The sequence below is a fragment of the Platichthys flesus genome, chromosome 1 (assembly GCF_949316205.1).
Source record: "Platichthys flesus chromosome 1, fPlaFle2.1, whole genome shotgun sequence".
Classification (NCBI taxonomy): Eukaryota; Metazoa; Chordata; class Actinopteri; order Pleuronectiformes; family Pleuronectidae; genus Platichthys; species Platichthys flesus.
Genome location: NC_084945.1, coordinates 10,637,965 through 10,662,476, shown reverse-complemented (window position 1 = coordinate 10,662,476; position 24,512 = coordinate 10,637,965). Strand labels below are relative to the sequence as shown.

The 24,512-nt window shown below is 41.3% G+C and overlaps 2 protein-coding genes across 2 annotated transcripts; one reads left to right on the top strand and one right to left on the bottom strand.

Moving 5' to 3' along the window:
* Positions 1 to 1,810: 1,810 nt before the first annotated feature.
* On the top strand, positions 1,811 to 10,948 carry dpep1 (dipeptidase 1). Its single transcript, XM_062382177.1, has 10 exons — positions 1,811 to 2,160; positions 3,572 to 3,698; positions 4,112 to 4,244; positions 4,369 to 4,519; positions 5,647 to 5,716; positions 6,003 to 6,179; positions 7,007 to 7,091; positions 7,238 to 7,313; positions 8,075 to 8,210; positions 9,937 to 10,948. Exons 1-10 carry the CDS (start codon positions 2,036 to 2,038, stop codon positions 10,111 to 10,113), a joined length of 1,257 nt encoding a protein of 418 aa, XP_062238161.1. The 5' UTR covers positions 1,811 to 2,035; the 3' UTR covers positions 10,114 to 10,948.
* On the bottom strand, positions 10,329 to 24,368 carry slc22a31 (solute carrier family 22 member 31). The gene is made up of 9 exons (XM_062382164.1): positions 23,659 to 24,368; positions 20,130 to 20,233; positions 19,507 to 19,661; positions 15,672 to 15,840; positions 14,530 to 14,675; positions 14,185 to 14,293; positions 13,772 to 13,986; positions 12,919 to 13,030; positions 10,329 to 12,418 (listed from the first exon to the last, which is right to left on the bottom strand). The coding sequence occupies exons 1-9, from the start codon at positions 24,190 to 24,192 to the stop codon at positions 11,974 to 11,976; spliced, it is 1,989 nt and encodes a 662-aa protein (XP_062238148.1). The 5' UTR covers positions 24,193 to 24,368; the 3' UTR covers positions 10,329 to 11,973.
* Between the last annotated feature and the right edge of the window lie 144 nt (positions 24,369 to 24,512).

Here is a 24,512-nt window from a genome sequence, read left to right as displayed (position 1 = left end):
AGAATGTGAGTATTTGTTTTAGGTCACTATAAAATTACAAAGAAAAACTATATACGACCAGCATTTTTAAAACATGTTAACTTATCATCCTATTATAAATCACAACTCCTGCACTTCTACACAAATTACGATTTTTATATATATATATTCTTATTTATTTCACAAATTACGATTTTTATATGTATATATATATATACAAATCGTAATTTGTGTAGAACATCTACATATTTTTATATATATATATAAAAAAATATGTTTTTCATAAAAGCAACTTTTCTATCTGAGATGAGGATAAAGTTCAGTCAAGCAACTTAAGTGCAGTCAAGTTGGCTGCTTTAAGTAGCTCCCTTTCATTTGACATAAAACAACATTATTAGTCTTCAGAATGCGAGTGGAAAATGAAAATGGCGTTTGATGGGCGCGAGATGGTGAATGAAAAGTCTTCATCTCAGTGAGGAAGTGAAGGTCATGTATGTGTGAGTATGTGATGACGGTTTTTGAATCATCTTGTCTTCAGTTTGCTCGAGCACTGGGTGATCTGCCTGTAGCCCTTTGTCCCAGAGCAGCCTTGAAGATAAGAGGGTGACATTTACGGGCGATAAATCAGAGCTTACATATGACACCTCACGGAGAGGGCATCTCCGTCATGTCATAGTCAAGATAAATTACTGTGCTTTAAGTGCATGTTCGAGCATGAAGAAAATCCTTAATAATTCTAATTATTATACAGGATCACCTTTTAATTATTAGCGGATCAACTGTTTCTGAGTCAGAAACACTGCCGCAGTGTTAATTCTCCAAACGAGGTCTGTACCACCAGTGAATTGTTGATTACGTGCCAGGGCCAACTCGCGCCTTCTTGGTGCCCTTGGTGAGGTTCACCACCTGAACTGCCTCATCAGTCCCCACACATTTACAGATCCCTGGTCTTATGCTCTTGAAAGGAGCATTGGCCCAGATGAGTAAATGGTGGAACTGACTATGCAACTTTTTCAAAGATTTAATGTTCCGTCATGGTTTCAGATCAAATTTACTTCTTAAGCTAAATACACCGTTGAGAAACATCATATTTGGACTTTTCCGAGATCTGTGTTTACATTTTTAATTATCGAGTTAGGTCAAAATAAACAAGTACTACAGAAAAGTGTAGCATATTCGGGCTGGGTGATGAAAAATCATGATAAAACATTTGACCATATTGCTCAGCCCTAGCATGTACACTTATAATAAAACTAACTTCATGTGAAATTCAATAATTCCTCTTCAGGGTGAAGGTCAACTACACTGACAAACTTAATGAAAAATCAGTATTGCAATCGGACACTGTTTACTCTTTTGCATTTTACTTTTTACATCTTTTACCTTTCATATATTTTTATTCAGAAATGTTTATGTCAAAATAAATGCTACTTTGTACAAATATGAGTAAGTGAGTAAATAAAATTAAACAGTGAGTAAATATATACTGGTTTTCTATTTTTTATTGCTTTTCCTATGTATGCTGTATTTATTGCATTTTATGTTTCTATGTTCATTGTATGCACCAATAACCAGAGCAAATTCCTTGTAGGTGTAAACCTACTTGGCAATAAAATACTTCTGATTCTGATTCTGATTCTGATTCTGAAAAGGAAGAGAAGATATTGTGAGCTATGGAAAAGCCGTCAAAAGGCACAATATCCATTTACCACCAGTTATTGCTCAACCACCACAGAGACTGTAAGGATTGTTTAAGCGACTGCACAGTAATAAACAACAGACTCACAGGGGAGGAGCAAGGAGCCGAGTTGATGTTTAAAGAGGTAGTCAAATGGAAACAAACAGAAGACTGTGGTGACAATCCAAAAGAATCTGCTCCGTTACCAACTAAACTAAACGACTGGAAACTGGCAGACGAGAGGGGAAATCATTTCCAGCTGCAGCTTGGTCAGTATCGCTTCAGAGGATAAAAAATAAGTACAGTCAAATCTAATCTAAAAAGTTTGTTTACACAAAGAAAAAGAAGAGGATTCAACAGTGTGTAAGAGTTAAAGAAATGCTGTCCAGGGTTATCTCAGCTGTCTTTCTGGTGGTGTGGGTCAGTTCTTGTGCCTTCACCTCGGCAGACCAGTACTTAACCAGAGCTCTGAAGCTGATGTCTGAGACGCCACTCATCGATGGGTAAGTGTCCTACATGGAACGAAAAGAGCTTCACATGTTGGTTTTGATTATGGTATTTGCTTTTTGCCATGGAAGCAACATAAAAAGCATTCGGAAGCAATTTCCATTGCTAATTCAGCAAAAAAAAGCTAAACAGTTTTTATGGGGTTTCTTTCTTTATTATGAGGTTTCTTTCTTATCTTTATTCTTTCTTAACTCCCGTCGCAAATAGCAACTGTTAGGGTGCAAATTTCCTCTGCTCCTGCTCAAAACATCTTTTCAGAGGGCAGCCTCAAGCTGTAAGCATCTGGTAGCCAAAGCCACCTATATAAAACCCTTAATTAAAACCTGAACCACGGTTTCTGCTCACAGATGAGGAAAAACCTTCTCTGGGTAGCCCTGACTTATCCCCAATAGCTGTATATATAAAAATAGATAAATTATTTATTTCCTGTTCAACCAGCCTCAACAGATCTTTTATTTTAATTGCACCATTATTATTTTAAAAGTGCGATAAATGAAAATCTACATTTGGCATTGAAATAAATCTATGATAATATGCTCTCAAATATTAAAAACCCTGTGTCATGCCAACAATGTGGCAACAAACTTTTTTCTGCTTGTTAATGTAAAAAAGGGGTTGCCTCAGATGGAGCTAAGAATATATATCAAAACACTTCCAGTTTATGACTCATTCAGCATCACAGTGAGATCATGTCACATTAAGCAACACATTGAGCTCCTCACAATTTCACTGGGTTTCTTAAAACCGTGATAGAAAATATTGGAAAATATTGTTATATGCACAAACAGCTTCATATAATTTAGAATTGAAATCAGTGTTTGTGTTGATTTGACTTCATTTTCCAGCTGCAGTGACTCTTCCAAACAAGTTTGCCTGGAATGAAACTTGTGAACAGCAGTAAATGAGCAACAGCAGGTTTCATTTATTTCACTTTGCAGTTTATGTCTTTGTAAATATTCCTTTTCTAACAAATGTCAGTTTTTTTGTACCCGGTTGTTCCTTTTTGTGCTCTTTTGAAATAGAGAATGTTAATCCATTGAGTCAAGAAATCATGACTTCAAAATTTGAGTCTGGCTAAATCATGTTCCAATAGAAGCTGGTGCCCCTTTCTCAAAACAAGTGCAAAATCATCAAACTTTAGAGAATACTGCTGCACAGAAAGCTGTTTATTCTGTTGTTGTGAATGCTGCTCCAGAACTCTGGTCGGCTGTTTATCCAGCATGGACAGGGTTTTTTAAGAAAAGCATTAGAAGATCTGGACAGGAAATGAAAATATTATCGTCTCAATTGAAAGTTAATGCTCTTGAATACAAATAGGAAAGAATCGTAGGTGTTTTCCTCGCTGCTATCAAAGCATTTTGTGATGAAAGCCTTAGAGAGTGACCGCTCCACCTTCTGATCTTTCAGCCACAACGACCTGCCATGGCAGCTTCTAAAGCAATTCAACAATGAGCTCAGCAAAGTGGATCTCAACACCCTCCAAACAACACACACCAACATCCCCAAGATCAAAGAGGGACGGCTGGGAGCGCAGGTACATACAGAATAGGATGTACTGGGAATTAAAGGAAACTAGGCTTTCAAGGTCAAAGGATATTGATATCATTCCAGAGGTTTCATATTTTGAGGTGTGAGGAAGATCTAATGATATAAGCCCTTGTGCCTTGTAGGTGTAAGCCTCCTTATTTCTGTGATAAATAAAATATTATAGAATGAAACTGTTTACTTGAAACTACAGCCACAGGGGTGTGTACGCGGATGACATCATTATCTATTCCGGGGCCACAGCTTAAATCAAACATTTCATTTGTTGAAGACATCGAACCCTTGGTGCGACGCCTTCTAAATCTCTTGTGTCTTACTTTATGAAGAACCTTGTTGAGAACTCGCTGTATGCTACACATCAGCACTGCATATAATCCATACATTATCATTTATTCCTCTCAGTTCTGGTCAGCCTACGTTCCATGTGAGACTCAGTACAAAGATGCCGTCAGACAAACACTGGACCAGATCGATGTGATTCACAGGATTTGCCAAAAATACCCAGAAACCTTCATGTTCGCCACCAGCAGCAAAGGTGAGACTTTAAGTTGTACTAGTAAGTTCAGAGTCATTGAAATGCATTGCTACGTCGTCTCTGCTCCTACCTGCCTCGGGTGCCTGGTGGAATCACCTGTCATCTCTCACATGTGGCTGCACAGACATCATGGACGCCTTCAACATGAACAAGACAGCCAGTCTGATCGGGGTGGAGGGGGGTCATTCTTTGGACAGCAGTCTGGGAACCCTCCGCCTCATGTACCAGCTGGGGGTCCGCTACCTGACTCTCACACACTCCTGCAACACACCGTGGTAAGAAACATCAGCGCAGCTCAATTATGCCATCTAGTACACGAAGGACAAAGAGACACATGTGACCTTTAAACAGGTTTAGTCCTTCATTGTTGTTGGTTGAGGTGGAGTGAACTCTCAACTGATTTGATTTTGATTTGTAAAGAATTAAAAAATCCAACCAAGACCTAGTGATCGCTTCTTATCTTTTGGCCAAACCATAACCAAAATTATTCTGTTTTTTTTTTATTTAACACATGGACAATCAGCAAATTGTAACTGGTGGAACTTTGAAGTGTTAACTAGTTCAATTAAAGATCGGGAGCCAGGCAGGGCCTCCACCACACCTGTCAAGCCCACATGTAATAATGAAGCAGAGACAGAATACCCACAATGAGTTTCCTTCCACCCGGTCCCCAGTGCCTCCTCCCAGACCAGCCTGTTAGACACATCTCCACCTCAGCCCCTTCCTTCAACGTCCAAAATATCCATTCAACCTTTAAATGACATATATTTAAAATCTTTCTTTAGATCAACGTGAAGATAAATCGATAAATCAGTTCAGATCCCATCAAATCAAATCAAATCTCGTCATGTATTTGAATCTATAGCGCAACATTGTATTTTATGTTTTCTTTTGCAAAATCTTCTTTTGCTAAGAAAATACATGAAGCCGATTTTTTTCAATTTAGTCTGCCAACTATCTCTCGTTTCCCAGGGTTAATGATTTACAGATTTTCCCCTGGAGAAAGCAGATGTCTGTTTATTAAGCAAACGATCAGTGGAGCTCAGTGAGGTGTGTAACAGTCGGATGTATTGCTCTGCTAAGGATGTGGAAAGTTTGGGGGTTTCCTTCAGGCCTCGTGTGCATTGATATCAGATTCTCTGCAGGAGGCACTGAGGTGCTGAAGCCATATACGAGCATTTATAATAATATTTGCAGTGACTACAGTATCAGGTATTTGAAAAAAACTAATTCACATGGGTATTAAATCTAAACAGATCGATTTAATAAAAAGTCCAAAACTAAAAATGTGATAAGTATTCTTATTAATAATATTATTTGGTCAATCCAAGGAATCAAAAACAAATTTTCTCCTCTCATCAGTCTGATTTTTTCAGGGGACTCTTTTTGTTTTTCTTGTCAGGGCGGATAACTGGCTTGTTGACACTGGATCAGAGCCATCGGAACACAATGGCCTCTCTCCATTTGGCAAGGTCGGTCAATAAGTATCTACAGATGTTATTCTTCCATTGCCCAATCAAGGTGTCACAAGACATCTCTTCAAAAATGTGTCAAATGAAAACTGTCTCCACTTTCACACTTGAAACTTACTTGAAATTAAGCCTGTTGCTGGTGCAAATGTGTCTGAATCAATTAGAATAACAACATGTTTTAATTTCACTTGTAATATGTTTACCGAGTAGATAAGGAAAATTGAATGTATCTATAAAGTATTTATTTATTCTTATTTTATTAATCATTGTGTTTAACCCGCAACAGCAACTGATAGTGGAGATGAACCGGCTGGGGATGCTGATTGACCTGGCTCATGTGACTGTTGCCGTCATGAACCAGGTGCTGGACATGTCCAAAGCTCCCGTCATCTTCAGCCACTCCTCTGCCTACAGCATCTGTCAGCACAAGAGGAACGTCCCTGATGATGTTCTCAAGAGAGTCGTGAGTCACTCTGTGTGTGTCTGTGTGTGTGTGTGTGTGAGTGTGTATTGATTACCTAGACTGTAACAGCCCACCATAATTTGTCCTGCCACAGTCAACATATAACTTCAAAAGTCAAAGCACAAGTAAAATAAGAAACTTTCAAAGATGGTTTCTATCATTTTATTTTTTATCACACTGATTTATGCTCAAGTGCCAATTTTTTCAGGACGAGTTCTTGATTCATTATTTGATGCTATAAAAACGTGGTTATTGGGTATTTTACAGTTTAGTTGCCTTGATGAGCACAAAGCTGTGGTGTTCTCTCCCTCAGGTTCTCATGGCACACAGCTCAATGTTACTGAGCTTTTATTGACCACAAAGATTAGAGATGTTTTGTTATGGAGAAGCAGTAAGTTCCGGGTGAATGGTCCACAGGAGCTGTTAAAAACTATGAAAACACAAGCTACCTTCCCTGCTCACTATCTCAGATAACTGACACGCACATAAAGCTCTTTGTGGCCCCTAGGCCTCACAGCAGCTGTAAACCGCTCACCTTGTGTGGACTTATACTGATATAATAAAGGCAGGTTCACGTTTAAAGGCAATAAAAGGAGGATTATTGTGCAGCAGTGTTAAATAACAAACGGTTCCAACCGGGCATTCGAATAGATGAGGTCAATACCCTCATGTACTTGGATTACAGCGGGTTTGAACACGTCTCTTGGCTCGGGTCACGTCTCTCTCTCAGTCAGTCCCTGCAGGGTCTCCATGTCTAACAGAACAGAAATCCCACTGTGTCTCGCTCCACGTCTCACTGCCACGTCCCATCCTGTCTGTCGCTGCAGAATCAAACCCGCGGAATCGTCATGGTGAACTTCTACAACGACTACGTGACCTGCAGCAAGACCGCGAACCTCTCGGATGTTGCTGGTAAATTAAACCGTTATGATGCGGATTATGATGCTGATGCTGATGACACCCGCTGTAAAGCTGGTTGAGCATTAACAGCGGTTATTCTTTCCACAGCCCCCCCCATGTTGATGCACTTTAATCTCTGTTTACTGCTGTCACTGTAGATCACTTTGACCATATCAAGAAAGTGGCCGGGGCGGGTATCATCGGTTTTGGTGGAGATTATGACGGAGTAACCAGGTTGGTACAGGAACCATTCCTACATTAACTTGGAGTCCAGAAAAGGCGATTTCCAAATTGAGCGGCTTATTACGAGAAAGGACTGGAATCTCACATCCTAACAAAAATTTCTCCGATATAGAAAAATTCCGGCCATTAAGATATTTCTTTGTTCCCTGAGCTTGTTTTGAAAGAATGTTTGCATTTTTAATGTTACAGCAACTAGTGTTTACACTTCCACCAAGGCCCAACAGTCCCCTTATGAAACAACATTTAAATTCACAAGATACAGATTTTTATTTGGAGTGCCCCAATCATGTCTGATGATCCATGAATTCCCCTCTGAGAAATCAACGACAATGTTGAAAAACATCTTATCTCATCATGTTAAGGAATGTGAAAAGAAATCCTGGATGTTTTAAGAGATCAATCTCAGATCATGCTCCACCTCTCCAGAAAAAATCAGAATCAGAATCAGAATCAGAATCAGAATCAGAATCAGAATTCTTTTTATTGCCTTGTATATTTTCACATACAGGAAATTGCCTTGGTGTGGTTGGTGCACTTTACAAACAACAATATAAAAACAACAATATAGAGCAATATAAACATCAATATAAAAAACAACAATATCGAAAAAATAATATATACAGTAAATGTGTTGTGTTCCCATAAATCCCATGGTAGTTGATTGAGCAGTTGCTGTGTAGTAAATACACTACAGAAGACTTGACATGACAGTTCTGTGTGACTAATAGGAAGTAAAATCCTCCTTCCGGCAGATTACCTGAGGGTCTGGAGGATGTGTCCAAGGTGCCCAATCTGGTGGCTGAACTGCTGAGAAGAGGATGGACCGATGAAGAGGTTAAAGCTGCTCTGGGAAACAACCTGCTCCGGGTCCTGAGAGAGGTCGAGAAGGTGAAGAAAAGACACTGACGCACTCACACACATTCGAATATGTACAGTTGTGTTGTTAATGCATTCACAATGAAACTCTTCAACCAATGAGACGACACTCCCGACCAAACTAACAGTTCTGAACTGAACCCAAAACAAGATTATAACAAAATAACAAAATATCCAAACGATCGATTTGTACCAAGATTTGTCCTCACAGCTAAAGACATGAACGAAAACAACCATGAACTCTGTGTGTGTATTTCTGATATCAGTTCGAACACCATTTTTTTTTGCAGTAGTAGTTGCAGTAAACACTTAATCATTGAATGAACATTATGGGCATAATGTTGCTTGTGGCTGGGAAAGAGGTTTGTCAAGGGTGAGGAAATAACCTTGAGGGTTATCTTGGAGATAAGACATTTATAACAGCGAGCCTGGATTAATAACTGGGGGTGTAAAGTTTGAAAGACGTGGATGTGAACCACTGGGTGTGAACCCGGCCGGGAGCATCTGATGCTGCACCTTCATCGTGTGAGATGGAGAATATAAAAATCACCATTTCTACAACCTGTGAAAATACAAAGTGGTTGTATGATTGCAGGGTTGATCATGTGAGGGTTAGAAATACTCTGAATTGGTTATATAACACTACATCCATTAGATGAACCCCTTGGCCTTTGGCACAGGTTTTATGAAACATTACATATCTTCAGTTGAATCACAACTGGGTAAGATGTGTTTCATTTTCAGTATGAAAAGTAATTCAGTGTGTCATGGTAACTCTGCTAATGGGAAGGACTGAGTATCTTTCTGATTCTTTTAATCATAAAGAAAAACGTCCTATTATGAAACATGATATTCTACTGCAAACATTCATAGAGCCCAATTGATTTCCATCTATGTAAAGCTTGTTTTTCCACTCAGAGTGCACATCTCCACCAAGGCCAACCAGTCCCATGAATGTAAACAGATTTCACACACTCAGAGATCTCAGGTCCCAAAATGTGTCTGATTTAAAAAAATATATATATAATCAAGATCTATGAACAATTATAATTTTCTTGGAAAATGGTGAAAATGTGGTAAAATGTATTTGCAGTGCTAATATTCTGGATCTGTCCCCCGCTCTGAACCTGCACCAAAATTGAATGGGCTCTTCCCTCACCCGCCCCACACAGCATCGTCCCAAGCAAACTAACAGAACAAACAACCAGCGGGGGCGGAGGTTATAACGATTATTTTGATTAGTCTAGAAAATCCTGATAAAAATAAATACAAATAAGCCAAAGTCTGAAAAACCAATCATCTTTTTATTTCCTCTGCCTGAGGAGGTTTCGTCTGTGTTGGTTTGTTTATTGGACTTTTTGGTGTGGATCCAAATCAGGAGGTGGAACAACATCATGTTTGTTTTGTGAGATTGGGGGTCATCATTTTACATGATCTCACATGTTTAGAGGACTGATATCTTTGAGTCTGTGCAATATGGTGCAGATCCAAAACTAAATCTAGAGAATATATATTTGATGAGACTGTTCAGCCTCTGCAAATGCATTTATAGAAAGAGTCAAAAGATCTAGATTTCTGTCGTGCAGATTAAAAAGTGATTCATGATAAAAAAAACAGTGGATCTTCTATAATAAAGTTGGTGAAGGTGCTCTGGTAGCAGGTGGACGCTGTGAGAGAGCACACACCTGTCACAGTGTTTGTGCGTCTGCTGGCTGACGGTCTTATCTTTGTGTGTCAGGTCCGTGACAGCCTGAGTGGTGCGAGTCCAGATGATGTCCCTATTCCGTACGAGGAGGTGAAGACCCCGTGCAGGACGAGCTTCTTCTTCACCAGCTCCGGAGCCGTCCACTCCCACAGTGCACTGGGCCTCCTGCTCACACTGGCTCTGCAGGCTCTTATCACATTAACAGTGTAAATGATTGAGGCAGTTTCTCCATGTATAGATCTACAATCAGCTTTTTCCATGTATCCTCTCTGTGCTGAAAGAAACACTGAAGCGCTGCAGTGTCAATCGGGTTGGACAGATGGGGTCGTATCTGATTTGAATGGACTTCAACAGGTTTGATTCAGTTACAGTGTCACATTTAAAACCAAACAGAAATGATCACATCAAGTTGAAGTTGTTCAGGCCTGAGTCAATGTTTCATCTGTATTGAACATCTGTATTACATGACACTTTTACAAAGAGGATCAGAACATGAAGTAAAAAAACACACAAAAACAGTCCAAGACACCAGCATGTCCATATTTCTAGGAGAAGTGCTCTACCTAGTGGTTTGAGAGTGTAATGCACCTGAGAGATAAACGTGTCACTGCAGATTTACACCTTTAAAATTTAATTTGTGATGAGTTGCTCCACTTTTGGCTTGAAAATATTGACATGATTTCGATCTGTGAACTGATGGCATGATAGCTAAAACACAAATAAAAAGGTGACATTCCTTAATTCCTACAGTTTTTAACATAAAAATCACATCTTAAACAAATAAACATATAAAAAAATGTAAAATCAGTTTCTAACTATATGAATTTAGGTTCATATAAATGTTGTTTGCACATTGAAAGTGAATTATTGTAAAAAAAATATATATATAACACAGTAACATCTCATGAAGGCTGAGCCAGTATGTTTTTTTCTTGTAGCGCACACATGCACACACAAAAACCTTGAGGAGTTCAACATCCTTTCAGTGACAGCAAAACGTTACAGAGAAAAACCATTAAAATACTGTTGTGGTTTTAATTTTTCACACAGATCTCCACATTGTGTTCAATACTTAAAAGTGAAAAACTCTGATTATCAGAGCTTGTTAGTGGTTTCACCATTAAAATGCTAAGGAATAAATTAGGGCTGGGCAATATGGAAAAATACTATACAATATCTTTATTGATAATATCAACTTTTTCCTTTTTTTCATTTAAACACAGATTCTTACTCCTGAGTGAAGGTTGTGGTTTTAAACTCGTCTTTGTGAGCAGAGAATAACAGACTTTACGAATCTGAGGTAGATGATTTATGTGCTTTACCTCCTCACTGTGCTCGCACATCACACACAAAATATATTAATGTATTTATTGGACTTAGGTTTATCCTATTGATAATAATAATATTGTCTACCACAGGATAGTGATTCCCAGTGAGCAGGGTATCATCTAGCATCCTCTTGTGGGTTTCCTGGGTAAACACAGGACTTCCCCTACCACAGCATGAACCACTCTTGTTTGTCCTCTCAGCACGGAGACACTGCTGGTGAATCAGATGAACATACTTAATGAAAAGTGCATGAGTTGTTAAGAAATGGACAAAGGGTCGATGCTCACATGATCCCGTGATGATTTACAGCAGCCGCACGGTGGAGCGAGTTTCAAAAAACAATTGGGTTTGAAAACCTCAAATCAAGCAGCGTGACCTCACCTGGACTTTCCAGAGGAGTGTTAACCTCGACAGCAAGGAGTCGACAGCACAAAGAGACACAACATGCACACTCACAGTTCAGCGGAGGCTTTTGTAGCCTCCAAAAAAAGCTGAATCCACAGGAGAAAATACCACCACACGGTAACGGCTTCAAATGTAAAACACATCAAGATACTGATATTTTGCTGAGAACAAACTTGGAGTTATCGTTCTAAAGTTCAAGCTGTGGCCAGTTCCTCTGCTGTGTTAGGAGCGTCCAGTGCCTGAGACAATAATTCACTTAAGGATGAAGGTAAAACCAACAGAGGTAGGAAGGAGGAGGGATAATCCACGTTTTCACAGAGGAGGATGAGGAGGCTCTTAAGGTACATCCGCCCTCTGCGTCTGATTGTCTTGTCCCTGTGTGTCACTGCTGGACAGCAGAGGGGAGAGAGCAGGCTGAGAAATCTGATACGGCAAATTCTCTTTAGTCAACATCTTCCTGGTGGCTGAAAACAAGCGGGAGTAGTTGTCTGGGTTGTAAGACGCCAGAGGGGGCCGGCTGCACAGCAGAGGCAGGTTGTCCCGGTCGGGCCGGGCCAGGAAGAGCGGAGGTCGCCGCTGGTTCTCGCCCTGCTTCAGGGAGTCAGGGAGCGGCTTGCGTTTGCTTTCAGGAAGCAGCATAATGGAGAGGACAGAGAGGACGGCGAAGGAGGCAAAAATGACATGGTGGAGGAAGTAGCCGCTGTTGTTCTGGAGCTCCATCAGGGAGGAGGCGGCCATGCCGACACAACCCGCAGCCAGAACCAGGCCGAGGCATCCACCTCTGACAGAGGGAAAAGAATTACAGTCAGAGGAAGAAGGCATCGAGCTGTAACGGTCAGGCAATATTTTCTGTGTACAGCACTCGGGCCCAAGTGAAGACGTAAACGTGGAAATCTGTTATCTGGGGGGGGGGGGGGGGGGGGGGGGGGTCACCATTGTATCACAGGGCCCAACATACAGAGACAAACATCCATTCACACCAGGCACAGTTTAAAGTTTCCTATTGATCTGATCCCAATCGGCATGTTTTTTGGACAGTGCACGGAAGGACCTGGAGAAAACCCAAGCAGACACACTGGGAACATGCACAGACCACACAGGGAGTTTGGATTTATTGTTTGAACATGGACTAATGTACATTTATCACTTTATTCAGTTTCATAGGGATTGATTGTTAGTAAGATTAATTCAATACTTGTTTTAAGTTTTAAACACTTTCGATGTTTAGATTCCATCATGTGAAACCGTCAGGGAGGAGTTGAATCATTTTGAGACACTCACCGAATGACAGTGGGCATCACCTCACAGGCGAAGAACACACTGAGCATAGCGAGAGCCTGAGAGAACAGCAGGCCCACGACAGAGAGCACCAGCACCAGGCCTCCACGCAGGTCTGACACACAGAGAGGAAAAACCGTCACCATCAACTGAGACGATCAATCAGGAGCACCGTGCAGCGGATTGGTTTCTCCATGGATCAGATCAGCATGGCGTACACATTGGATTTTCAATAGCATGAAGGGAGAATATGGATTATATATAAATATCTAGTAACTCCATGTTGGGTCCTGACCCCGAGAATGAGAGTTAGTTAAAATACATATTTATATACATAGACACCAAACTATACATATTGTACATATTTATATTGTTTATATTTATATACTTAATATATAGTTATCCTGTGCTTCTAAATATATATAGTATAATAATTATAATGCACAGAATTTGCAGATATGTAGGATGTATACTGTATATTTACTAGGAAATTATAAGGAGATCTGAAATATATATATAGACTGAATATATACAGGTAATAGTATATGTTTATGATGTATAGATTATTTCCCAGTAAGTGGCATACAACTAATCATAAGTGTATATAATAATAGTAAAGTACAAGATATAAAACCTGAGGTGCAGAAAATAATGCAATTAAAGGTGAGTATTTGGGGTGTTTTGATATTAAACTGTTTCATTTTAATGTTATGTATGCAATGTTTGTCACCTTTTGAAAAAAATATCGGTATATTTCCATAATATGAGTCAATTACTGCTTTGTGTTGTGATCTCTAACGACCTGAGAACAACTGTTGAAATATAATAGTATTATGAAGCTCGAGATGTGACTTACACTGAGTGAGGGCCAGCAGCAGCAGGGACGACAGCCCAGTGATGATGGCAGACAGCAGTAGCATCCCACGGCGCCCGAAGCGATTGACGGACAAACAGATGAAGATGCAGGCCATCGCTCCGGTGATGACTCGGAGAAAGTAGCTGAAGTAGAAGTTGGTGGAGTAACGGTGCAGGTTTCTGGTGAAACAGTACTGGATTCCTGTTCCAATAAACCTGGAGGAGAGAGACCAGGGAGTGAAACCTCAGAAACAAGCCACTGGATCTGCTTTAAAACGCATCCTGTACCTAGAGGCTTTGAAAAAAACATTCTTTAAATCGAACTGTTCACCTTCTTCGTCAGCTCACTTCCCATCTTTAAAAATCAGTGAGGTGAGAAAGACTGAAACTGGATTTACAAGATAAAAAACTCACAGAGTGAAGCTGAGGATCAGGCAGTTCTTCCAGATCACACGAGACCCGCGCAGCTCCAGAACTGAGTGGTAGCTCGGTCGACACTCGTCTCCATATGTTGAATCTATATCTGCGAACAGAGGAAGGGTAATGAAAACAAGAATTCAACAATTTTACAAATCTTATCTAGCTTTTGAGTTTTCTATCAATGGAGGTGACAAACCCTCGTGTCTTGTGTTTGAGCTTTTTATAAAATCATATTTAGATAAAGGTTGTTTTCTTGCAAGTTTATGACACATTTTTATGTTTGATTAAAATATGTGTGCGCGTATGTGTGTGCGTACACAAAGGTGTGAGTGTAAGTACCTGACAGGAGAGTTTCACCGGGGTAAATGTCATCTTGCAGACAAACACCATTTCTGGTGGAGAACTCCTGGAGGCTCCTCTTCAGCTGAGGGATCTGAGCGGTGGCCAGCAGCCAGCGAGGAGACTCAGGAAACACGGACTCACAGCTGAGCAAAAACAAATCCTCTTGTCAGAGCTCAAAAACACAAACATCTTCTTTTTTTACATCCACATCCAGCCATTATCTACCTGGTCTACCTGACCAGAGGAGAACATGCAAAAACGCACACATAGAGCCGGGATTCGAACAAAGAACGTCGTCACTATGTGGCCACAGTGCAAACCGCTGCACCTGCATGACGCCCTGATACAGACGAGGGTCAGGCTCTTCAGGCTCCTCATGCAAAGTTAGGATTAGATAAGAATCACGATTATATACAAATGTCAAATAAACGGGTACTGCAGACACTCGCTTCCTGACGTGTTTCAAGAGACTTAAGGGAGGTTGAAGAGATTGTTCCAGAACAAGGTGCAAACTGAGCATAAACTTAAATAATAGTGAAGTGAATTCACCCACCACTGTCCCGGGCACATCAGACACACACATTTAGTGATGGTCTTCAGAAAACCCTCTAAATTTACAAAGCTTTTTGCAGAAAGCTAGAAACATGGAGCCTCATTAGTGGGTGAGGGGCATATCGTTGCAGTCTCCTCTTCATGAGCCATCACAGAATTGAATGAGGTTTTAACATTAATGTTGTCGCTGACGAGGTCAAATGTAATCAGCCGTTATTTGGGGCCTGGTCGTTTGACTGCTTTACTGTTGTTGCATCACGCCTGCTCACTCCTCTGAAGACTGAGGGTCTCCTTGCTCATTCATAAAACCTGGGAATGTGTGTGTGCGTGTGTGTGTTTAACTGCTTCAGTTTCATACCTGAAAACATGACAACACTAACAGAGGGTTTTGTGTATTCAAACCTTCAGATGTGGCTGCTAGAAGCAAACTGCAGACACGTCAAACACACACTAACACATTATGTCATAATGTGACACTGGTATCGAGCACCACTGCAACCAACAGCCATTACTGCACCACCAAAAATACGCAGATGGTGAGGTGTGTGTCTGTGTGTTTGGTGTGTGAATACTGCCGCCTGACTCACCACCAATAGGAAAGCAGCAGGAGCAGAGGCAGCGTGATCACAGCCTGCAAAATGGGCCAATCTCTGCACAACAGAGCGAGACACGGCAACAGCAGCTCGGCAAACACGGCAAAGAAGCCGCTGACCATGGCAACCATGAGCCGGTGAGGAGGATCACACAGCTCCAGCCCTGAGAGAGATGAGAGAGAGAGACACGTCAAGGATAAACAGAAAGAATATACTTCCTTTGGTCCGAAATCAAATCCCTTCCTGTCAAATCTTGAAACCTTACACACACACACACATACACAGACACACACACACACACACAACTACTGGCTGTTATACATGTGTTTTGTATAACTGCATTTATTTCATATATTAAATATTAACCCACTAGCTAATATTTAACAGCACGGATTAGCCTAGAGTATTCAATGTTAGGATCATGGATCGCACATAAAGATGGACAGATTGGTTGCCCCCTGGTGGCTGGCTGCAGTATAGACAATCAACACCAGCATCTCTATGTTAGTGGATGAGACATCGACCGAGTACATGTCAAAACATCTCACAGAGGGTTTCTGTCTTTTTAGGTAGTTCTTATCCCATTGATGTATGCTCAGGTGTTAATTGGTTTCTGAAAAATAATGTAATGTTCTTATTCCGAGCTGAATGTATTATATTGACAGTATAATATACATTGACAGTAAAACTAGGAAAACCTCATTTGCTTTTGTAGTTTTGTGGAAGAAAAGTGCTGCGTCTCCTCGATGAGAACCGTACTAAACTCAGCTATGCAACACAGGACAATCAAATCTCCTCTAGTGTCGAGTCTGCTGGTTTAAAGCAAGAGTCTGCACACTATCTGAAAATAAACACTAATGCAATGTTCAGTAAGCAAGGAGATAACAAACTCCACACTCGGGTACTGACGTAAACATGTGTGCGAATGTGTCAAATTTTTCCTGAACTTTAACCTCCTTCCCTCCACAGCTGTGATTCGGTTTCCAGCTGCTCCCGGCCTATAAGGAAAACGAGGAGCTTACTTCCTGCCTACTTCCTGCTCACTTCCTCGCCTTCAGCTCTGTCCTGCTATTGTTTCTTTCTCTCTGTGGACGAGATGTGCTTGGAATGACATCACAGAGGGAAAAAAAAATCTCTCAAGGCCTGACCCAAAAAGAAGAACCTGGACTCACTCTCACTCTGACCTCACAGGAATGTGGGAGTAGGGTCTCATTTGATTAAAAGCTGAAAACGTGTGCGTTTCGGACAGGACACTCCATCGCCCAGTATCTCCACTTCCCACGCAGGAATGCATGCTGTTCACGTAACAACATTCCCATGCTGCTTCACTCTGGAGATAGTTCTAGGAATAAAACAAGCAGGGTGGTTGGGAGACACTGTGTGTCCTCTACCAGTCAGGGACGTCTCGTCACAGGCAGAGTGACAGCGTCGGTACGGAGCTAAGGATTCGTCACAGAGACGCTGAAACCCTGTGGACGACAGCTGAGACGCACAAGTAGAGACAAACCCCAACCAGCTGCCGGCTGTCAGTCACAGCTCAGCCCGACACACACACACAAAGTGATTCCGTCATAGGAGCACACACACAGACAAACACACACACATAGTCAGTCATACACACACCTGTGAAAAACAATAATCCAATTCTGTATCTTATCTACTCTGACACGTAGCCGATGGCAACAGACGGTCGGTCATTTAGTTTGATTTATTCCGTGACCACAGAGGAAATACGACCCTGCAGATGTATAGGTTCAATAACCAGAGCAGCTTCAGTCGACACACACGTCTTTCCAGACTCATATGAGGTCACTGTGACCTTTGACCACTGAAATCAAATCAGTTGATCTTTAGGTCCAAGTGAAAACGGGTCTAATTCGAAGAAATTCCTTAAAGTCAGATGTGAAGAAGTAAATGCAACCAGAGAACATGACGTCCACGAACAAACCCAGAGTGAGTCGTCTTTCCATTCTACATGTCTGTGTCCAAAACATAGTTCACAACATTTTTTTATTCTGATGTAATCTCAAAGTTGTTACTAATGTTAACTATTTGAATACTAGTTTTTCCTTGAGCACTGCTTTGTGGAGAAACAAGTTTATTCTTCCGCAGATCCAAAGATTTTGTTGTAAAAACCTATTTCTGCTACAGTGTCACCAGAGATCAACCCTGCTTCTAATATAATATATATGATTTATAACTTTCAAACTAAAGAGAGTGGTACAAATGATTTGGTAAAACAATTATTCGCTTTGATTTTCTTGTAATGAGAAAAGCCCCAGTGGTCACATGTTTGGCTGTCGGCTGGTGTGTTTGAGCTTCGGCTATTTCCTCCAAGTGTAATGCAATTTAAATTACAGTCAGACTCAATGTGGGACGAGGGGTTAAACATTTAAGATTAAATGATAACAGTATTTTTTTTATCTTTTCTTTAACGTTATACTTGTACGATTGATGGCCAACATGTATTTTTTAATTACAGTATATTAAGCTCTACTACTCGTGGCATTTATTGCACTTCCGTCCTGGGAGAGGGATCATCACATGTGACTCTCTCTTAAGATTCAAAGTTTCTTACTGCTGCACCCTGTGAAGCCCAATCAAGGCTATACAAGTAAGATTGGATTGATTGATTGAAAATGCAGGTATGCCATTTTTAAGATTATCCTCAGAACTTTTCGTTCACGTGTTTTGTCAAAACATTAATATGATAATCTGATCATTTATCTGACTCGTGGGTCTGATACAAGTAATTCAATTGTTCCTCATGCTTACAGAGAGTCTAACAGAGTTAAAATACTGTTAAATGTAATATAAAAGCCTTTTTAGAAGAATAAAAGTATTAGTGGTAGAAGTATTCAGAGAGAAACCGTTACAGTCTCCTGTCGTATGGAATCAACAGAAGGTAATAGTATCCGGCCGTCATTGTTATCATTATATATCAAACTGTCTTTCTTGACTTTCACAAATAAAAAGTCAGACTTCAGTTGTTTTGTGAAATAAAGATAAGAGGGTAAAATAAGATAAGATAATCCTGTATGAGTCCCACAGTGGAAAGAGGGCAGTCAGGAATAAAACGTCAGAAGATAAGCAGATTTTTCTAGCTTGCTTCTGTACAGCGCACAGTGAGACAGCTCTTATCTCGGACTGATTAGATAACTCCGTCAGTTAAAGGCAGTTTGTCGTTCTACATGTTTACATCACAAGCTGTCGGATGTGAAGCTGTTTCCATCAAACTCAATAAGCTACATTTTATTCTTCGCGGGGAATCACAAGGGAGGAATTTACAATATTAACATTTGCATAACTTCAGATCTCCCAGCGAGAGAAAACGTCTATTATGTATAATCGCTGTCAAACCCACTACGGCTGCAGCTAAATCGTAAAAAAGAGAAATCAGGAGAGTATTTACTTAGGAAATAAGTTCTGCTCTGTTTTTTTTGGAATTAACATGATTAAATTATATTTTAATGCGATAGTGATACTGAAAATAGAATTGTGTTCCCTTGAGAAAAAGCTTTCTGTTTTGATTAAAGCAGATTTTTTCCCCACATGAAAACAGAACATAATCTTGCCAAGTTTTTTTCAGTGACATTTCTTTTTAGATAATTTGTTTAAATTCCAATCACAGTGACAAATGATATTAAAATAGAGAATAACATGACATCTGCATGAACACGGTGCCAGGGTGTGACTCACACTGGAGTGCAGGAATCCTGAAGTGCTCTCTAAAGTAAACACAGAAGTGAGCGGCTGGGTGCGGAGGAGCTGAGGTAGTTTTTTTCAGCCTGGGCTGAATGTGTGAGATACTGGGATGTGGGATACTCACTGGCGATGTACGAGGACACGAGCACCCCGGCGAGCATGACGCCTTGAGCCAGACGCAGCAGCAGGAACATCACAGCGCTGCTGGACAAACACACGGCGACCCCCAGCAGGCTGGACAGAACGATGGAGAGGAGGAAACCTCGCCGACGGCCCAACCTGCAAACACACACAATGCACATGGCATCATCATCACACACACCTACACACACGTGACATTGTTAATTCACACAATGGTGTTTTTCTCAATAATTTCAGGTTCGTTTAAGTTATCTTCAGACATGAACTCTGGAAAGACTGGAAACTTGAGTCTGGACATTTTCATAGTTTCCCTTTCACATAAGAAGAATAGTCTGAATAAGAAGCGTTCACAACAACAGGAAATTGTCTTGAACGTTTGGGTGAAGGAAGGCACCACCTGGGTAGAGCATGCAGGAGTCAATTCAGCTGCAGATATCTGATGTTAATGTCCGAGAGTAGCTATTGTTTAGTACTGTCAATTATTTCAAAGTTGGTTCATTGATATAAAATAAAATAAAATATTCACACGTTAATGTTAGAGTTTATTTTTCATTTATTGAATATTGAACACCCTGGGGCTCCACATAAAACATGATCAACACTTACCAGTCACATAATGTACCGATGAAGATGTATCCCAGAATCCACCCTGTCATGAAACAGATGTGCTGCAAAGGGATTTTCCAGTAGTCGCTGCAAACCAGGTTCCACTGCAGAGGACAACACACATAAAAAATTTAAATATGAACTTAAATTTCACTAAAAACAGACGGTGCTGCTATTTTCTTTGGTTTTTAAAAGGAAACAAACTTCTGTTAATTTCATTGGCTTTAGATAACACATATAAAGAAGGGATCTATTTTGTTCAAACTGGTAAAACTTTCTTTCCACATGTTGCTATTAAATTTTTTTTATCCTCTATGGAAAAAAATCAAAATTCAATTCTGCATCTGCAGAAAATGTACCTGCTGCCATCTCAACATGAAGTCAGGTGAACAGCAGAAATTAGAAGGATGGAAAAAACAGGCTTTGGGATTTGAGACTGAGCCAAACATTATCCATGGTTGTTTCTAATGTTTCCTCTGGATTTGAATCTGTCACAAACATTTAATGAGAATTGACTGTTTCCCAGCAGCTGACACTTAGAATCTGACATGTTTTTTCCGTTTCTTTCACATTTCATCTCATTACAGTTGGATGACCAATCAGCTTCAAGCCTCAGTAAGTTAATTGGCATCAGCTGAATCAAACTAATGACTTGTAATGTGCTTTGAGAATAGACGACAATATAGGACATTTGCAAAAAATATTAAAAAAGCAGATACCCAATTCATGTGTGATGACAGTTTAAAATAAGGGACATGAACAAACCAACGTCACCAACATGCTGCATTCATGGTAATCGGAGGACACAGGATGCAGAGAACAGCAAACGAGTCACACACACAGTGATTTGTGTGAGGAAGCAGGAATGTAGCTCATGTTCTTTTCTAATTGAGTTAAATGTCTGCTGACTGTTATTACATTAGAACAAAGTGGAGCTCAAAGTAGAGCCTGTCAGTGACAGCTGATCTACACCAGGTGAGCTGCCGCTGCAGGAAACGTCTCCACTTTTCTCCTCTCTTTGATATAAATGCGGTGGAGACAATAATAAGCACCAGACAGGGTGAAGTACAACCGTCCCTCATTCCAACACAACACAAACCTCCACATCTCAGACACACAAAGTGAACTCCCATGAAGATACATCCTCTTTTCTTAGCTTATAAATGCTATTGGATTTATTACAGAATTATCATATTACACTCCATTAGTTTTAGGTAAGTATAATAAACAGCTGTTGTTTATAATAAGGATTTTGTTAATACAGGGTTTTGTATAAAAACTTGAGTACGTCTGACGAACATACAAATCAGGTGAAGTGTGTTTCCTGAAGTGAACCTGGGGCTTTCAAGGGTCTTTATTTCACAGCCTCAAAGGACAAATCGTATTTGTGCGAGCTGCTGCTGAACTCGTCCCAAACACTGAATCTTCAGTCATGTATCGAGTCTGAAAAACATGACAGCATGTGCTCAGCTAATGCAAGAGACTTCCGTAATGTGGAGGAGTGGTCTCAGGCAGAATCGGACCAACATCCATTCTGTAAACAGTCGCCTGCTACATGAGCATCCAGTTCAATAAACAAGTCCGTCTCACAGCAGACAACACCGTTGTGGGCTGGGGCCACAGGACGACACTCTGAGGTGTTTCTGCATCAGATCGCTCGGTGTGTTTTAATGTGATGAGCTCTCATCTCGTTTCGTCAACTTTTCCTTTCCTAACTTTTCCCTGTGGCCTGGTGAGGGACATCATGTTCAGAGGAAGCCATTGTCAGTGAAGGACGTGTTGACTCAGGAAGGAACCCCGAGCCCTCAGACTTCCCAGCGCCACAGCTCGTCGCTGGGGGGAAAGGAGGAAAGGGTCTCCCCGCTGCCGGATGTTTATTTCCTCGGAACCACAACACACTGAAGATAATCTGAGGAAAAGCTGAGGGGGCAATTACCCATAATGACCCTGGTTTGGAGACTGCACCAACCACCCCGTGTTTTTCTGCTGTACGTTACCTAACACTGAACAGAAACAGATGTTTGGGTGACGACACCTTGAGACAGAGTTTTGGGGAGAACCTGTTATCAGTGTTTGCAGACTGGGGGGGGGGGAATCAGATAGGAGCACGAGACCAGCGAAGAGATAAACAAGTCTCTGCTGCTTATTTACACACGTTGCACAATGTGACACAACCACGATAAAACATAATGTTCAGGCTCTGATTCTTACCTCTGTCACGAGGGTTATGTTTTCGACCGTCTGTTTATTTGTTTGTAAACAGGATAACACAAAAACGACTAAACAGATTTCCATTCAATTTGGGTGCGGATTCAAAGCAGAGGATGGTTCCAGGCGTTTTTTTAAGTTGTTATCACCTTCTTCAACATTGCAAGATTTTGCCATTTGCGCATCTCAGAGAATAATTTCTGGATGTTGATGAAAGAAATCAGAAACATTTAGGGAACTGATATTTACGGGTGACAGAAATTTGTTGCAGCCTGATTAAATTAAGCGTAACTGCTGGGCCTCAGTGGATGTACGAGCTCTACACAGTGTCATTCTAGTTTGTTGGTTGGTTTTGAATGTTTGTTCAATAGATTACAATCAGAGTTACACAAAAACTGCATGTCGGATAACAATGAAACCTGCTGGAGGGACGTGGTATAGGTCAGGAGAGAGAGCATGTTCAAATTAGGTGCGGCTCCAGATGAGGGGGCGGATGTTTGTAATATTAATAATAATAATGTCTTTATTTGTGTAGCACTTTTCTAAACAAAGTAACAAAGTGCTTGACAAAATACATGGCAATAAAAACAGTTGTAGTAAGCAGATGTTAGGGACATATTCAATTCATTTTAAGGTGATGATCTTAAGATTTACCTTTATTTCAGAGACAATAATTCAGGGATTTTGATGATAAAAAACTGGCACATTTAGGGAACTCATTTCTATGAGTGTGTGGAGTTTAGTGCAGCTGGACTGAATGTAAGGAGACTGTTGGGCCTGGGTGGAGGTCTGAGCTCTGATTTCTAGTTGGCGTGTTGAGTTAAAATCCTACAAAACTTCTTTTTGTCTTTTCACACACTTCACCCTCACTTCTTAATCCTAAAGTAGATCATTTGTTTTATTAATGAATATCAGTGCTGTGTGTGTGTGCAGTGTTTGGTGTCTACAGACCGACCACAGATCAGTGAGAGTTAGAACTGTTTGAGCAGCTCAACCTGAGCAAATATTGACTGGAAGCTGTGAACAGCCCCCTTCCACACCACACTGATAAAAGCCTGTGTGAGGAAAGTGTCCAGCAGCAACATGTTGGTGCAGGGCCAGATCACATCACCAGCTTTTAGAGTGACTCAGGGAAACTTTTATAGAAGAGTGAATGAATCCAGACAACCTACAAATCCAGCTCTATCCAGTGGAACCTCACTTCAGCCACACAACTTTGGATGAATGAACCTTCTCATGCATGTCATGCCCAGAGACATCTAGGAGGTCCACACCTGATCCACAGACCTGACGATGACTGGCGGGCTGATCGGTCCCTTACCTCGGTGACAAAGTTGCTCTGGAGCCCCGCTGAGCTGCTGTACTCCCACCCCTGGGTGCAGGACACCCTCTCCCTGGGCACGGTGTCGGCGAGCTCCGACGTGTTGGCCGGGTACTTGAAGAGCTCACAGTGGCTGAGGCCGGAGCCGTTCACCCAGGGGATGGTGAGGTTGAAGTAGCGCTGTCGGGAGAAGTTGCTGAGGAGGAAGGTGGAGGGCAGCAGCTGCGGGTCCGGCTTGCAGTGGTACGAGTCCGGGAGCAGGGTGAAGAAGACGTCGCTGAAGAGGTTCAGCATGACCGCGAAGTTGGGCAGCCAGCTGAACACGACCACGACGCGGTTGTAGCGTCCGTAGCCGCCGGTGTATGGGAAGAGCTGCGTCTCGTAATCCATGAGGAGGTGAGCGGAGGCGCATGTGTCGGTGGCCATGGCGCAGTGAGGGCGCACAGTCCGGAGAGAGGAGGCGCAGCGGCAGGTAACACATGGAGGAGGAGGAGAAGGAGAAGGAGGAGGAGACAGGGCTGAAGCCTGAAACATGCTTCTGCGACTGCGTCTGCGTCTTTTCACGCCGCTGTGGCGCAAGACTCGTTTTCATTCATGCTTCCCCAACCGTTGCGCGTCTTACAAAGCAATTCTGCGCCAGAACACTAGGCGGAGTAATGCTTTTTGTCGAGACGACCTTAGAGACGCCTTCTTTCTTCTTCGTCGATTGTTTATTTACATAGCCACTGCGGCCCATCGTAGCCTTTTTCTGGCGGACAAATCCGCCAGTCAATGACAGGTTATACAAGTGATCATACTATCGGATATCTTCTGCCAAGTGCTCTTCTATTTGGTCCATATTCGTTCTTCTAAAT